At 41.9% G+C, this 13,889-nt stretch overlaps 1 protein-coding gene across 2 annotated transcripts; it reads left to right on the forward strand.

The window, feature by feature from the left end:
- The first annotated feature begins 15 nt into the window (after positions 1-15).
- CLN5 (CLN5 intracellular trafficking protein) lies at positions 16-13,778 on the forward strand. 2 transcript variants are annotated; one of them, XM_019039608.4, is made up of 4 exons: positions 16-3,567; positions 6,340-6,505; positions 7,177-7,402; positions 11,724-13,778. In XM_019039608.4, exons 1-4 carry the CDS (start codon positions 3,248-3,250, stop codon positions 12,233-12,235), a joined length of 1,224 nt encoding a protein of 407 aa, XP_018895153.4. In that variant the 5' UTR covers positions 16-3,247; the 3' UTR covers positions 12,236-13,778. The 2 variants fall into 2 exon arrangements, with proteins under 2 accessions (XP_018895153.4, XP_063553511.1); XM_063697441.1 differs by lacking the exon at positions 11,724-13,778 and adding an exon at positions 9,310-11,243.
- The last annotated feature ends 111 nt before the right edge of the window (positions 13,779-13,889 follow it).

Below are 13,889 nucleotides of genomic sequence, written 5' to 3' on the forward strand. Positions count from 1 at the left end.
GCTATGTGTGACATTTTTTTCCACTGTTTATTTCCCACCAAAAAGTAAATGCATTTTAACCCATTCTGTGGTTCACTGTAGCTTAAGGAAACCAAGCATATAGATGCATTAGTGATTTTGTTTATATTATGTAAAATGTAATGATCTATCTTAGAAATACCACAGTTTGTATTTTTCTTTAAGGAGTAAAGATTTGTCTTTAAAAATAACTTGATATTTTCCTGGCTTTCATTTAATACAATGGAAAATAAAGTATTACACGAAAAAAAAAATTTTTCTTAGAGACAGTATCTCATTATGTTACCCAGGCTGAAGTGCAGTGGCTATTCACAGGCACGATTATAGCTCACTATAGCCTCAAAGTCCTGGGTTCAAGCCTCCTGAGTAGCTAGAACTCCAGGTACATGCCACCTTGCCTGGCTTCCTGCTTTCTTATTCACTGAGAAACTTTGTTCTCTAAAATCATAGATTAGAGACAACTTCGTGTTTGAAATTACATCAGTAACAATAAAATATCCCACCTTTGCTTGAAGGACCTCAGTCATTCCACACAGAGAATTGGCCTCAATTTACAACCCAGATGTCAAGCTTCTGATAAGGGGTTTCCAGACACAAAACTCCATCGCTATTTTAACTTCATAGTCTCCAAGGAAATAGGCCCTTCATCCACTTTGCAGTCTAGACCTAGAGCCTGTGTGTTGATGGCAGCAGCAGGCCGTCTGGAGCAGCCACTGCTATCATTGACATACAGCCTTGTTTTGCTTTGAGTCTACGAAAATACTGCTTATTTAAATTTCATCTCAACTCCACACTTCCCCAGAATCCTATCACTCTATCTGGGGAGATGCCATGTGGTCCAGGCAGTCTTAGGCTGAATGGGCAAGGATCCAAGGGAAACCAATTAGATTGAAATTCAATTCTGTCTGTGGGCCCTCAAGATTTAAAAGCCATGGACAAGGGGGAAGCAACCAGTATCGACCAGCGATAATCTATGAGCACCTTCAGCTTGGGGTGTGGGGTCATAGACAAAAAGAATGGGGTTTAATCAGTGTTCCCATCCAAGGCAAAACCAGACCAGAAGAATGGGAGCTACCAGGAGGCTGAGTTAAGACCAATACTAGGGCCAGGCACGGTGACTACAGCCTGTAATCCCAGCACTTTTGGAGGCAGAAGCGGGTGGATTACTTGAGGTCAGGAGTTCGAGACCAGCCTGGCCAACATGGTGAAACCTCGTCTCTACCAAAAAAAAAAAAAAAAAAATTACAAGTGGCACACACTTGTACCCAGCCACTAGGGAGGCTGAGGTAGAAGAATTGCTTGAACCCGGGAGGCGGAGGTTGCAGTGAGCCGAAATCACATCACTGCGCTCCAGCCTGGGTGACAGAAGGAGACTCCGTCTCCAAAAAAATAAAAAATAAAAACCAATACTAGGAAGTGCTTTCTTACCATGAAAGCTCCCTGCACACAGAATGAAGAGACAGATGGCAGAAGCAAGACCAGAGGCCTCCACCACTGAACAAGGTCAACCTGAATTTGTTTTTGTAGCTCTGGGAAGTCCTGAACTGAATGGGAGGTTCTACTGTGGCCCTCTACTAACAGTAGATGGAACCTGGAACCATCTACTGTTAATTGTCCTTTTAGTAGCCAAGACATGAAGTACCTATCTCCCTTCTTTGTACTTGGTGAAAAGATTTGAACTCGAGCCATCTCTGCTAAAGGCATGACTTTAGTCACCCCACTGCAGTTGCTTCTCTTTGCCTCCAAGAAAGTCCAATCTGATGGGCAGATTGTGCTTGCAGATGACCGGATTAAACTGCAAATATCTCATGAAGCTGCTGCCTGCATCACCGCTCTCCAGGCAGCCACGGAGGCTCTGGTTGTTGAGGCCATCTACTGTGGCCCTCATACATCATACTGTGTATGGTTCCAGGATTTGTAAATGCTCTAATCAATGTTTTTTCTTTTTTTAAAAAGCTGTTCCTGCTGATTGCTTTTTAAGCTAGGCTCAAGTGTGGGGCCACGGAATCCTTCAGGTGCCCTTCAAATCAGACATTACATTTCAGCTCTCAGGGCTAGAATGCTTCCCCCTCTTATCTTGGGCAGGTCTTTGAAGAAGCCAGTTTAGCCTTGGTAATTTTGAATTTGGCCATAGTATACGGAGGAGAGCTAGGTAGCTATCAAAACGCTTAGACAAATGTATGGTAAAATGCAGCCCAGCCTGAACCTCCGCAAAACCCCCAAACCTGGAGCAGCAAGTGGGCAAAGGAGTGTGTGTTTGGGGCAGGGTACTGAGTCCCATCTGTAATCAAGAGACCTGGAGGGCCCAAGGAAGTCAGTGACACCCCCACAAGCTACATATCCTCCAATGGATTGTGGTGGTCATCTCCGGCTACTGAAGCCACCTTGCTTATTCCCATAGCCTTACAAACATTATGATGCTTCACACGAGTTGTGGGTGAAGTGAAGGAGTTGGAAAGTCCCGGTCTAAGGCCCTGCAAAACTGCTGTCTGGTAAAAACAAGTGACTATGGCAAGGCCCTGAATGTACTACGTATAGACTTAAGTCAGTATTTGTGCCTAACAGCAAAGCATGCCACGAGAGGCTCCTCAAAAGCCGGGTAATTGACGCCATTGTTTTCTTGACCTAGTTGAAGAGTCAAAGAAGAGAAGGTGATGCAGAAACTTCTTTCCAGTGAAGTGACAGATCCAAGCAAGGAACACCTGCCTGTGAGGGGAGCGGTAGGGGAGGGGGTGAATTCGGCAGCACTCGGGTAGTGGCAGGGACCACATATTGTCGGTGTTAACCACTGTTATCACTGGCCCAGGTCGAGTGAGGACGAGTCATTTCCCCACTAAGCACTTGGGGAGTGGCAGGGACCACATATTGTCAGTGTTAACCACTGTTATGACTGGCCCAGGTCGGGTGATGACAAGCCATTTCCTCACTATTGTCCCTTCTTCCTCACTGCACCCCCAGCCCTGCACCCTCAGCCCCAAATACACATTCTCGTTCACTCAACGTTTGTTGACACCTAGCGTGGGCCCTGTGGGATGGAGTAAAAGTTCGGTGTTGGGAGGAGCCCTGGTGACAGATTTTTGGTTTTGGTGGTGGCTTTTGGGCAAGGACAGGTCAGTTCATAAAAGATGACGCCCCAGGTCTGGATCGAATTCTCCTGGGAGCCAGACCAAAGCACCTTCCTGGACTGCAAAGTGTGGAAGCCGCCGCGGGCCGGGCGCGGGGAGGTGTCATGCGCCCGAACCTGCGCTTGCTGCCAAGCTCTGGAGCTGACGCGCAGCGGCAAGGCGCCCCGCGTCCGGGGCTGGCGGCTCCGCGCATGCTCCTCCCACCGGCGTCGCAGGCCTCGAGATGCTCCGGAAGTACTGGGTGCAGCCTGATGGCGCAGGAGGTAGACACCGCACAGGGCGCCGAGATGTGGCGGGGCGCGGGCGCGGCTCGGGGACGCGCTTCCTGGTGCTGGGCCCTGGCGCTGCTTTGGCTCGCGGCGGTTCCGGGCTGGTCCCGGGTCTCGGGCGTCCCCTCCCGGCGCCACTGGCCGGTGCCCTACAAGTGAGTGCGGCGGCGCGCGCACTGTCGGGGTTGGGGTCGGCGTTGACGATGGGGGATGGGGTGCTGGGGCGGGGACCCCTGCTCACCGTGGTTTGTGTCGGGTCACGAGATGGTGCGGGGACAGCGCCGGGTGACGCTCGGAGCGCACTTGAGAGCAAAGTTGAGGACTGGGGAGTCGCAGCCGCTCGTTACGTGCAGCCCTGGGACCTTTCATCCCCTCTGGTCACTTGCGGCAGACTCAGGACAGTCCTGAATCGTGGAAGAAGAAAAGGAGAGTAATGTTATTTAATGGAGGGACTTCTGGGTACAAGTAGCTGATTTCTTGAGTAGTTTAAAAACACTGTCTATCGCATTTATTTATATCATGCACTGTCGTTAGTTATTACTGCGGAACATTTGGTACAATTTACTGGGCGACCAACTCGCTCTGGTTTGAACCTGATCAGAACCTGATCCGAAGTGCCCTCAAAAGTCGCGCATCCCGGGAATCCCCGTCTCCTGCAGTCCTGGTTAGACCGGGAAGATTGTCACCGCTTTTGTCCAGTCTTCAGCCTGGAGGTAGGACGCCGGTCCTAAGTCGGGGACAGAGCCCGCACACCTGGGAGGTCGATTCCAGCCTTTGACGGAGAAGACACAGCCTCCGGCGGTCAGAGATAGCTAAACACAGAGAAAGAAAACATGGTGTCAACATCAGGCAGGAGAAAGACCAGCAGTTTTTGAAAACAGCTATTTTTCTTTAAACCAAAAGCATCATTGGACATAATTTTAACTTACTAGCATAAGTAATCAACAGCTAAAACTGCACACAACAAACCTGAAAAAAACAGCTATTTTGCATGACAGTATGAGTGGGAAGGAGTTCTGCCTGCTGCGGGTCAAATCTGGCTCTGTCATCACCAGGGATCTTGGGAAAGTTACTCAAGAATCTCTGTGCCCACATGCCCTGAGTCAAAAAATAGGAATAGTGGTAGCACTTACCTCATAGGTTTGCTGGAAGGATTAAATCTAGTAAAATGCCAGCTGTTGTCAAACCTAGATAGTGTATTCTGCTCACTGAAAGGTTTACAACACTTTTTTGTTTTGTGTGATATACTACGTGGAAAGAGAAGTTTGTGGTTGAAGCTAGTTTTCTGGAAAATGTTAATAATAAAATGTTTGTAAGAAGTCAAAATTACTCAATAGAACAAGAATTGTAAATCCAAACGATTTGATTTAACATTAGGGCAAGGTGTTGACTATGGCTTTTTAGTGGATTTTTTTTTTTTTAAGTCTCAGATATTAAGTACGTGCCCCCATCTAATTCCCTCAATTGAATATAATATTTAAGTTTATTAAGTTCATACTTAAATTACCTTTGAACTAAAATAGATTTTGCTGTGTCAGTGAAATCTCCATGTGATTATGTATTTGTTTAAACCAGGTAAGTGCCTATAAAACACTGTACCCAAGTAGCAGAAACTTTTGGGAGCGTCGTTAATAGTTTCGGTTAGCATAAAGATTTTAACTTCTTAAGTTAAAATAGAAATTTTTGTTGATTTGTTAAGATTTGTTAGATCTGGCTACCACCTTGGGGGTCTAGGATTCTTAGATAGAAGCTGTTGTCGCCACCACTTCTTTCTTTCCCAGTGCCAGATTATAGGTGACCAGTGTGTCTGTTGAGCTGAATTCAGCTGCAGTGCCCCTTGCGTCCTATTGCTGTGGCCTTCTCCGGTCTTCTTTTCTTGCCTGCATTGTTGAGGTCACCTTCTAACTGATCTCTCATGTTTTATTTGGCCTCTCTCCATACCCTCTTTTAATTCATGAAATAAGGTTTACTTTATAGCAAATTCAGTCCTGTCAGATCTGCTACTTAACATCCTTTAAGTTTAGCCTTCCCCAATTATAAGGCAGGGAATTCCATGCACATTCTCCTAGTGACAAAATGACAGCCCCTGCCAGTCTCTTCTGTCTCCATTCCTGCGTCGAGGCCTGAAATCCAGTCTTCCGTACCTACTGGAGACCAAATGTGCCAGGCTTGTCTTACAATACTTAACATTTCCTCTGCCTTTCTGTCTTAATTTTCTAGTCAAGTACATGAAAAACCTAGGCCCGGCCTTCATCTCTTTCTTTGCCCTCCCCACCCCATTCATCCCATACCTGGTTAACAATGATTTGTCCTTCCTGTGTGCCCATAGGACTCATTCCTTTAGTCTAGCACATACCACACTCATTACTTGTTCAATGTCTTTCCAGCTCCCACCCACAGTTCCATGAGAAAGGGAACAGTGTTTTGATTTTTGTTTCCCTCCTTCTTACTATAGTTCCCTATATACGTAGTGGAGCCTCAATAAATATTGGTTGAATGAATGTTAATTCGTAAGTAAATATAAAATGTATTCTGTTACTCATAATTATCTGAATAATCTTAATGTATGGATTGTTAGTAAAATTGAACACATTGGAAAAATGTTCATTTATTCTGTAAACATTTGCAACTGTCTACTATGATCTGGAGCTATAAAAATTTTAAGACAAAATTCCTGTCTTCAAAATTTTCACAGTGGGATCAGGGAACAGGGAAGCCTGTATTTATCAGAGTGCTTTTAGTTTATCATTTGCTATTAAAAACATTATTGGAAGTTTGTTCGCAAGATAACAAAATGTGTGTTTATATTTATTAACTATGGTCCGACCTTTGAATGGTCCCCTAAAAATGTTACTGGATTCTAAAAGACGTGAGAAGAATCAGATTCCTTTTAGAATCTAAGTAGATGGTTTCTTTTTCTTTATTAGACGCTTTGACTTCCGTCCAAAACCTGATCCTTATTGTCAAGCTAAGTATACTTTCTGTCCAACTGGCTCAGCTATCCCAGTTATGGAGGGTGATGATGACATTGAAGTTTTTCGATTACAAGCCCCAGTATGGGAATTTAAATATGGAGACCTCCTGGGACACTTGGTAAGGATGCATCTTGGTCTTATAACTTTGGTTAATTCAATGATTTGGTTATTAAGTTGATTTTTAAGGAGTAATCACTATTTAGATGGCTGACTTTAGATCATGTTGGTGTTTGTCTTAGTACATTTAAAATGAGTAGTCAAAAATAGTTACTATCAGATTTTGTAATCTTGACAACAACAAATGTAATCACCATTATCCATTGTAATATTATGAATCTGAAACCAGCTCCTGTACCTAGCTCCTGGAAGGTGAGAAGAGGCCCAGAAGTGGCAGGGCAGGCAGGTAACACCTCTTGATTTCCATACCCTGTTGTAGTCACTTCCAGGTTAACCCATCACCATGTGAGGTCTGTAGAGCTGCTTCCAGAGACTGGCATGGGGGCTCCCCACACTTATTCTAAGCTCTAAGGAAATTATGAGCTTGTCCACGTAACATGCAGGCCTCCTATTTGAGATGAGCCAAATAGGGGTGTAGTGGCCAAAGCCGGGGTGGATGAGGGCCTGGAGTTTGGGGCCGCAGAGTGGATATGACAATAGCAGCATGGAAGAACAGCTGAACAGTTGTTCTACTTGATATGCATTTGTGATGTGCCACATTTTCTCCTATCAGGTTACCTGGACCCATGGTTGTGTCACAGTTGCTTTTATACATGTACTGTCTTTACACAGAAAATTATGCATGATGCCATTGGATTCAGGAGTACATTAACTGGCAAGAACTACACAATGGAATGGTATGAACTTTTCCAACTTGGCAACTGTACATTTCCCCATCTCCGACCTGAAATGGATGCCCCTTTCTGGTGTAATCAAGGCGCTGCCTGCTTTTTTGAGGGAATTGATGATGTTCACTGGAAGGAAAATGGGACATTAGTTCAAGTAGCAACTATATCAGGTAAGTTTTGAAAATATAGCAATATTTGATCATTGCATCAAAAACCAAATGAAAGAAATTGTTATACTTCCATTGAAACATTTCAGTAATGTTTTACTTAGAGGTCATTTGTAAAATGTACTTTTGGAACCATTAAACTTTGGGAATTTTTTTCATCTCTTATTTGTATTTTTTATTTATTTTATTTGAATAGGTTTGTGGGGAACTGGTTAAGTTACATGAATAAGTTCTTTAGTGGTGATTTCTGAGATTTTTGCGCACCCATCACCCGAGCAGTGTACACTGTACCCAGTGTATAGTCTTTTATCCCTCACCCCTCTCCGACCCTTTCCCCCGACTTCCCAAAGTTCATCATTCTTATGCCTTTGCATCCTCATAGCTTAGCTCCCACTTACAAGAGAATACACAATGTTTGGTTTTCTATTCCTGAAGAGTTACTTCACTTGGATTTAATTGGAGACCATTATTCCAGGTTGCTGCAAATGCCATTATTTCATTCCTTGTTATGGCTGAGTAGTATTATTCCTTGGTATATATACACCACATTTTCTTTATCCACTCATTGATTGATGGGCTTTTGAGCTGGTTCCATAATTTTGCAATTGCAAATTGTGCTGCTATAAACATGCATGGGAAAGTATCTTTTGCGTATAATGAGTTCTCTTCCTTTGGGTAGATACCCAGTAGTGGGATTGCTGGATCAAATGGCAGTTCTACTTTTAGTTCTTTAAGGAATCTCCACACTGTTTTCCATAGTGGTTGTACTAATTTACATTCCTACCAGCAGAGAAGAAGTGTTCCCTTTCCCCCACATCCTGCCAATATCTATTATTTTTTTATTTTTTGATTATGGCCATTCTTGCAGGAGTGAGGCGGTATTACATTGTGGTTTTGATTTGCATTTCCCTGATCATTGCATTTCCCTGAGCATTTTCATGTTTCTTGGCCATTTGTATATCTTCTGAGAATTGTCTATTTGTGTCCTTAGCCACCCCCACCCCGCCTTTTTGTTTGTTTGTTTGTTTGAGGTGGAGTTTTGTTCTTGTCGCTCAGGCTGGAGTGCAATGACACAATCTCAGCTTGCTGCAACCTCCACCTCTTGGGTTCAAGCGATTCTCCAGCCTCAGCGTCCCAAGTAGCTGGGATTACAGGTGCCCGCCACCATGCCAAGCTAATTTTTGTATTTTTAGTAGAGATGGGGTTTCGCCATGTTGGCCAGGCTGGTCTCAAACTCCTGACCTCAGGTCATCTGCCCACCTCGGCCTCCTAAAGTGCTGGGATTAAAGGTGTGAGCCACCACTCCCGGCCGTTAACCCACTTTTTGATGGGATTGTTTTTTTCTTGCTGATTTGAGTTCCTTGTAGATTCTGGGTATTAGTCCTTTGTCTGATGTATAGATTGCAAAGATTTTCTCCCACTCTGTGGGTTGTCTATTTACTCTGCTGATTGTTCCTTTAGCTGTGCAGAAGCTTTTTAGTTTAATTAAGTCTCATCTATTTATATTTGTTTTTGTTGCATTTGCTTTTGGTGGAACCACTAAACTCTGACCCAAACTATTACTCATGCAGAACTTCACCTGTTGGTGATGAGTAGCTTATCTCTGATCTTTGAATGTTTCCCTAAAAAATGCTCTTTTCCTATCATAAAAATGAATAAAATGATAAAACATTTTGTACAATTAAATTCGTCTTTCTAAACGAAATAGTAAGAGAAATCCATAAAATGCCTGATTAAAGGATATGTTAACTATATCTGAAAAAAATTTTAGTGATGATATTTTTATGTTGAAAAATAATAGCTACTAATATAGACTGGTTCTGGCACTGTTCTGAGTACTGTACATATTATCACATCATTCATCATCACAACTTCTGGAGGTAGTTACTATTATTTTGCCTATTTTACAGATGGAGAAACTGAGGCACAGAGAGGTTAAAGTTACACAGCTTAGTAAGTTCGACTCCAACCCTGGCAGTTACACTCCATTGCCCATTCTCCTGACTACTTTGATACATTGCCTCCCAAAATGTATATGATCTTATATTTGAGACCCTCTTGAGCAGTTTAAATATTTTATCTTTGAGATTTTTTTCTTCTTTTGGATGTATTGGAAAGTTGCTGAAAGTTGGAATTGTGTTGCAAGTGCTGCATTGTTGGTTAGTAATGAAAAGAGTTCAGCAACCCTTTCATCGGTAACTCCTTATGTGACTTGGGTCACATTTTATACCTTATTGGCCCATTGCCTCATGTGTAAAATGGAGACAATATACCATAGCATTTGAGAAGTAAGGAGCTTCTCCATATGATTTATGAAGCATTACATTATAAATTGCTGTTCCCCAGAACAGTAGAAACATCTGAAATGAAAGCACTGTTGTGATAATAATTATTCAGTGAACCCCAGGACTTGAGGAAGTAATCATGCTTCCTATTTGTTTAGCTCTTTACAAATGATTTGGAGGTATGTTAACTCACAGTTCAATGGAGAGGATAAGATACTCATTCTCTGCAAATAAGGAATTGAGGCTCAGCCAGGTAACATGACTTACTTGCCTCTCAAGGTCAAAGAGCTGGGTGTAGCAGAATCAGGAATAAAACTGAGGTCTTTTAAATGTAACAAGGATCTTTTAGCCGAATGCACCATGTTGTTTTCTAATCTTTCCTGCTACTTTCTAATCAATGTGCCTTAAACCGTACCAACAATACAAAAGTCCATCATTAGCGGCTCTTTCTTTCATTCCAGGCCAGTTCACACCTTTCCCCATTTCCACCTACATCGTTATCTGAAAATCCTTCCTTCTGACATAAAGTCAATGATCATATGAATAAGTGATCACTATGTTTTGTAAAGTAGTTCAAAATATGCCAGTACTTAAATCTTTTAAGTCATTTATTTGCCTTGTGAATAATCCTGTGATTGACAAAATAGTGTTTTGAAGCATTCTTGTCTCATAAGGATAGTGGTGGCATTTGAAAGTTGAAGAATGCTAAGAACAGTATCCCCAGTTCTAATACAACAGGCTTTATTCTGTTCTACAATTTTAATTCCATAAAATTGATAAAGGCAGTCACTCTATTCATTTTACAGAACATGAAGTATTTATTTTATGGACTCAAGTTGGAGTAACCAAAGAGGTCTGCACACAGTGACAGGATGCAGTGTTTGGGGCCCAGCTCTATTAGGCATTATAAATGCCCAAGATGAGAGTTGTAACCATGCAGAGTAGTGTTTTCTGAATATTTGGAAAGATTCTTCTGGTCTAGTACAAGATGATAGGAGAGAGGGTTAGCCATCCTGGAGTATGAACTCGGCCTAAAACATTTCCAGTTTAGTTGATTTGTTGGAAGGACTTAACGTGGCAGGTGGAGAGGTCATCAGCAGCATCCCAACAACTCCAAGTACAGGGAAGAAAGAAACGTACCAAACACACAAGGTGGATGGGGTATGGTGCTTGTTCTCGTAACAGTAATAGCCAGCCTTCTAGAGCAGTGGCTCCTCAGACAGCCATTCATACTTTATGCGTAGCATGCTTTGCAACAGTGAAGCTCCACATTTCCCACACCTCCATTTTCCTTACACTGTCTTTGCCCATTCTGCTTTTCCTCTTTCGCAATTCTTTTTGTGCTTTCCTTTTCTCTTTTGCCTCAGAATCCAAGATTTGGTGAGTTGGGTAGAGAAAGAGAGCTTCTGCATTTGTATAATTTCGCTTTGACTATAGCTTAAATGATTATAGGATTAGTATGTAAGATGACTTCTCCTTATACACCTATTATATCTAATGTTTATAATTCAGAAATATCTTGTGCCTTGAAGAATGGAATAAAATTGGCTGAGCTTGGATTCCTGTTGTGAAATACAGGTGTGGAAATTCAAAACCATTGTTTACTCAGGCATCCATAGTCTTAATCAAGTTAGAACATTTTACTTAAAATTAATATGATTAGGCCAGCCATGGTAGCTCAAACCTATAATCCCAGTGCTTTAGAATGCTGAAGCAGGAGGATCACTTGAGGTTGGGAATTTGAGACCAGCCTGGGCAATACAGCAAGACCCTGTGTTGCCCAGGCTGGTCTCAAATAAAAAAAAGAAAAATTTAAAAATTAGTTGGGTTTGGTGGCCAGTGCCTGTAGTCCCAGCTACTCAGGAGGCTGAGGTGGGAGGATCACTTAAGCCCAGGAGGTCAAGGCTGCAGTGAGCTGTGATGTTACCACCGCACTCTAGCCTCGGCAACAGAGGGAGACCTGTCTAAAAAAAAAAAAAAAAAAATTAACATGATTAGCTTTGTTCACTAGGTGACTTTGTTTTGTTTTTTTAAACTAGGAAACATGTTCAACCAAATGGCAAAGTGGGTGAAACAGGACAATGAAACAGGAATTTATTACGAGACATGGAATGTAAAAGCCAGCCCAGAAAAGGGGGCAGAGACATGGTTTGATTCCTACGACTGTTCCAAATTTGTGTTAAGGACCTTTAACAAGTTGGCTGAATTTGGAGCAGAGTTCAAGAACATAGAAACCAACTATACAAGAATATTTCTTTACAGTGGAGAACCTACTTATCTGGGAAATGAAACATCTGTTTTTGGGCCAACAGGAAACAAGACTCTTGGTTTAGCCATAAAAAGATTTTATTACCCCTTCAAACCACATTTGCCAACTAAAGAATTTCTGTTGAGTCTCTTGCAAATTTTTGATGCAGTGATTGTGCACAGACAGTTCTATTTGTTTTATAATTTTGAATATTGGTTTTTACCTATGAAATTCCCTTTTATTAAAATAACATATGAAGAAATCCCTTTACCTAACAGAAACAAAACACTCTCTCGTTTATAAAACACCTTAATTCTACTGCTGTTTTTTCTCCAATCACCAGCATCTGTTTTTCAGGGGGTGATTTTACTTTTGTGAATTCCTTAGCCTTTCTTCCTTGGTGCATAAAGTTAAAATGCACATCAGCAGAATTGCTGCATATTAACATCTCAGGACTTTTCTCTTGTAAAGAAGCTGAAATTCGTACTATATTGGCCAAAGTGAGCGAGTTAGGTGATCTTGGTTTCAATTTCCGAGCCTTTGTTAATATGGAGAATTATGGTTCATATCAGTTATGTAGGACCTTTGGACCCAAGGTCCTACAGATAGATATGGTGTGCCCAGATTTTAAAAATACCTTCAAAAATAAAAAATACCTTCAGTGACATTTTCATGGTGGGAGCTCTTCTTTCTGGTATGGCAGTTACACTTTTTCACTTAAGTGCTTTAGTTTAGACTAACTTTACAACTTTTATAACTTTTGGAACCAAGTTTAGTATAGTCTGATTCCACTCACCTAACTTTAGACATTCGTTTAGACACCATAACTGGAGTGATTGTGCTTCTAGATGTAGCAAATCCAGTGTTAACACATATTTCTGGCTGAGATTTTGGAACTAGCTAGTAACTGGCTTGTGTTCTTTAAGCAACCTAACATCACTAAATCTTAGGATTTAGGATTGCTGTAAAGATGTAAGTTGTGTATGTTTGGCAGGTCACATTGAATGGCAGTGATAATGATTAATCAAAGAACAAACGTCATCCTTGATCTTGCCTAATGTAGTTTATGTGCCAAACTTTCCAGGGTTTTGTAGTCACCTAGACTTTAAGCTGATAGCATAGTGCTTCAGCGGTTCTTCCAACCGGGGTATGCAGGAACATGGCTGCAGACACGTTTGGGTAAACAGGCACCTTCTGACTTCTTCACTGTTTCCTGTAGTTCTCCCTCTTCCCACAAAGCTGTCAGCGCAGTGGAAGAGGTTGCGCTTCTCCGAGAGAGGACAGGTTTCTGTTAAGATCACCAAGTAGCTGTGCTTTAATTAGAGCCAGACAAGCTTTCAAGGTCCTTTAAGTATTTGATGATCAACTGAACAGGTTTCTATTCAAGGAGAAAACACCAGTAAGAAGATGGAGTAGATATCAGATAAAACAATTCACGTTTAATATGTAAATGTACCAATTATGTGATTCAGTTTCAACTAACATTCAAGTACTTCCTGAGAGGTTAGTACATTATTATTGAGCTCTCACAGAAAGCTTAATCATAGATATAATTAACCTGATCCAAATGAGTAAATTGGACCTTAGAAAGGCTAAGTGATCTTTCTCTGGCTATCCAGCTAGTAGTAATGAAGTCAGGTCTTGAACCCCGGTTCTGCTGACTGAATTGGATGTACTATAGTACAGGCTTTTAGCACCGAAGTGTGGTCCTCAGACCAGTGCCTGCCAACCAGATGTTACTGGTCTGTGAGGAAATAAGTACAGATACTGACAGGAAGCTTTTATAAACAATTTATTGGAGTGTTTTTGTTTCTGTTGGGTCTAATTAAAAAAATTGGAGCTTGTATTTTATGTGTCTTTGGTCTTATTTTGTCTAGGAATTCATTTTTGCTGGGTTTTTTTTTTTCAACTGTAGTCCCACAACAGTCTGAAAATAACCCAGTCACCAGATATCTTC

The sequence above is a fragment of the Gorilla gorilla genome, chromosome 14 (assembly GCF_029281585.2).
Source record: "Gorilla gorilla gorilla isolate KB3781 chromosome 14, NHGRI_mGorGor1-v2.1_pri, whole genome shotgun sequence".
In the NCBI taxonomy this organism is placed as follows: Eukaryota; Metazoa; Chordata; class Mammalia; order Primates; family Hominidae; genus Gorilla; species Gorilla gorilla.

Bases quoted from the DNA above. Each gene is read 5' to 3' on its own strand.
- CLN5 (XM_019039608.4), top strand. From the start codon at position 3,248: ATGCGCCCGAACCTGCGCTTGCTGCCAAGCTCTGGAGCTGACGCGCAG. The intron at 3,568-6,339 runs GTGAGTGCGGCG...TTTCTTTATTAG, and splicing joins CACTGGCCGGTGCCCTACAA to ACGCTTTGACTTCCGTCCAA. The intron at 6,506-7,176 runs GTAAGGATGCAT...GTCTTTACACAG, and splicing joins GAGACCTCCTGGGACACTTG to AAAATTATGCATGATGCCAT.